The sequence below is a fragment of the Lycium ferocissimum genome, unplaced genomic scaffold, assembly GCF_029784015.1.
Source record: "Lycium ferocissimum isolate CSIRO_LF1 unplaced genomic scaffold, AGI_CSIRO_Lferr_CH_V1 ctg1173___fragment_1, whole genome shotgun sequence".
NCBI lineage: Eukaryota > Viridiplantae > Streptophyta > Magnoliopsida > Solanales > Solanaceae > Lycium > Lycium ferocissimum.
Genome location: NW_026713995.1, coordinates 5,016 through 8,098, shown reverse-complemented (window position 1 = coordinate 8,098; position 3,083 = coordinate 5,016). Strand labels below are relative to the sequence as shown.

Sequence of the window (3,083 nt, the reverse complement as noted above, 5' to 3'; positions counted from 1 at the left end):
TTTATGTCTTTGTGGCATCTCATCTTCCTTGACTCAATCAAATGGTATGATATTCCTTTAATTTTATGTACTTTATAATATCTACTACAATATCAATATTCACTAAACTTTGAAACATCTCAAAATCATCCTAGTTATCTAAATTATATCGATTATAATATTTTTATCACTTACTGAATAATATAATAATAATAATAATAATATTAATATTAATAGTATTATATAGTATAAAATTATATTTATCCGAATGTAAATGTCCAAAAATACAAGAGAAGAAAGGCTTAAAATTTAAAATCAAAAGCTATATATGGACAGACCTACTTTGTAACTAGTCCACACAAAGTATAGCATAACGGGTGGGGTTGATTATGTTTTATTTTGAAATTTTCACTACATATTCCAGTTCAATTGAGAGTTGTGTAGAAAGAGAATTATGATCAAACTATGTTTGGACACAATATAAAACTTATAATAATGCTTTAGTATGCTATTTTCAATGCCGCGACGCTTGATCGCAGCCACGCTTGATCGCAGCTAATAATCACAAATCATTTTTGTATAACATTTTTCTGTCAGACTGCTAAGATAAAAAATAAAATTTGGGTGTGGATACCTGTTTAGAATACATTGTGTCGTCCAGTTTACGGTGACTATTAACAATAGCTGATTGCTTAAGTTTGTATTATGCTGGTGAGGGAATTGCTAATTTGGTGTACTGGGTGATTAATTTTCTTTCATTCATCCTTGAGGCTTCATATCGTTGTTGTAGTTTGAAAATTAGCACAAATTGTTGTAAATCTTGAGTATGTCGTGGTTTTTCCCAAGAAAGTTATGCATAAACAATTCCAGCTCAAAATTGCTGGTACGTCAACATATGATGTGAGGATGACTGCGGGAATCATATTTTTGCCATTATAGCAATGTTATACTTTGTGTAGAGTAGGGGTACTAATTTTCTTTCTTATTGTTTCTTTCTGCAACCATAGATGAAGATAAATGAAAATCCAAAAACTCTAGCTCTTTCTTCGTTCCTTTGTTTTTTTTTTTAAAAAAAAAAAGAAAAAAAAAAAACCATTTCCCCATAAGCCACTGCTTTACAGTACACTTCTGCCACGTTCAAAATCACAATGGCCTTTGGCTCATTTCAAGACCTTTGTATATAAAAACTAAAGAAAGAAAAGAAAGCAAGCAAAAAGCAAATGTATGCTAGAATTAGCTAAACATATTTCAATTAATATTCAAGGCCAATGACAATGGCCCAACCTAAAGCAGCCTGGCATTTTGATTTGGGTACGAAAAGCAGTTATTTGAGAATTGCATGTTGAGTACGAAAAGCATTAAAGACAAAAGGACCAAAAGTGTCCTATTTTTGAGAATTGCATGTTGACTTGAGTACGAAAAGCAGTAAAGACAAAAGGACCAAAAGTGTCCTATTTTGGGAATGAACCGGACCTAGATATATTTGCATGCTTTATAAAACCTATGCACTAGCCTTATAAATCTTGATAGAGCAAAGTGGAGAAACTGGTCCCTGTTGATGAGCAAGAAAAAAGTTATATTAATTAACACTTGAATTTGATGGTGAAGTAGAGTAAAAAGTCAATTTTAAAGTCACAAACCTGTTGTGGTGGTGGTGAATCATGCTCAGGAAAGCGCAATCCTATGGAGGGTTTAGCCACAATTTCAGGACTCTCCCACCACGCATCATAAGCATTTTGGAGTTTCAGCTTGTATTGGCGCATCTGCATTGTAAATTTTGGATTCAAAGACAAAAATATGTTCATAAAAAAATAAACACATTGATCCTACTGCCACACTGTTGCAAAGAGGAGTAACATTATGGACTTTTTTCACCAAGTAATATCGGAGTATCGTCAGTTCATTGTTGTGTTTCATGACAGAAGTGAAATTGTTGTAGGAAACCAAAAAAAGACTTCTCTTTTTGTTTCTATAAAACCTCCCAAATAAATCAACTTTTCTGCTAAATCCTTGAATACATTTACGTTTCTTTTCATTTGCATATCCACTTCTCTAAATTACTACAATCAAATATTGTGAAAATCACAAGCTATGGAGCTAACAGTAACATCGAAAATACAGCAGCGTTGCACTATTGCTAACTGCAGCACAGTCAAATCAAATGAAATACAATGAAAATTTTCAAAATAAAACATAATCAACCCCACCCGTTATCTACCAACAAATTTGTGTTGTATATTACAATTAGCATATGCAAATGGTAGAAATTACGTGTTAGATGGACTCAGGGACTGTGAGCATATTTGTAGAGGGGGAAAAGTAACAAAATTGTGAGAAAAGACCAACCTCATACAAGGTTTCCTGAGTAGGCCTTTCAACCATAGCAAATACATTCAAATCGTAGACAGCACCGTCGCCCGTTCCTTGACATTGTGGGCAGAAGATTGGATGTAGCCCCTCCTTGTCATGCTTTTCACACTCCCAAAGTAATATCCAGCTGACAAGACATGACATGTGATACACGTGAAATGCCTAGAACGAAGAAGAAAGTTCAATTAGTAAAATTTTGATTCGTAATCACTGAATCACATACTAAATAGACATAACAAATTTACAAAAGTTTGATACAAAGATGATGGGTATTTCCTTAAGTTAGTTATTTCCATTCAGAAGATGGTTGTACGAGTCGTTTTGGAGAGGATAATACTAATATAATCCCTTAGGTATGGGTATAAGAGTATCTTCGTCCCTTATACTGTATGCTATTGAATATAAAACATGCTTTATGTTTATAAAAGTGGACATCTTTGGTCTAATCCTAACAAATTTTTCGAAACTAGCGGAAAAAGTCCTAGAGCTAACGGCAGCTGGTCATTCTTTCACTTTTCTGATAATTTTATCACTTCTATCCTTTACATATATGCTAATTGTAATTTAAACCACAAAGGGTTTGGGAGCTAGTAGATGAAGAGACATAATGGGTGTGATAAATTATGTTTTTATTTCAAAATTTTCTTGTAATAGTGAAAAACTTCAGTATTTCCAACGTTGTTGTTGTTGAGCTTCGTAGCTTGTAATGATTATCACAAAATTTTGGTAGTTCT

At 33.1% G+C, this 3,083-nt stretch overlaps 1 protein-coding gene across 1 annotated transcript; it reads right to left on the bottom strand.

Moving 5' to 3' along the window:
* Positions 1-1,318: 1,318 nt before the first annotated feature.
* On the bottom strand, positions 1,319-2,764 carry LOC132041798 (uncharacterized). Its single transcript, XM_059432487.1, has 3 exons — positions 2,326-2,764; positions 1,620-1,742; positions 1,319-1,531 (listed from the first exon to the last, which is right to left on the bottom strand). The coding sequence occupies exons 1-3, from the start codon at positions 2,491-2,493 to the stop codon at positions 1,481-1,483; spliced, it is 342 nt and encodes a 113-aa protein (XP_059288470.1). The 5' UTR covers positions 2,494-2,764; the 3' UTR covers positions 1,319-1,480.
* Positions 2,765-3,083: the final 319 nt, after the last annotated feature.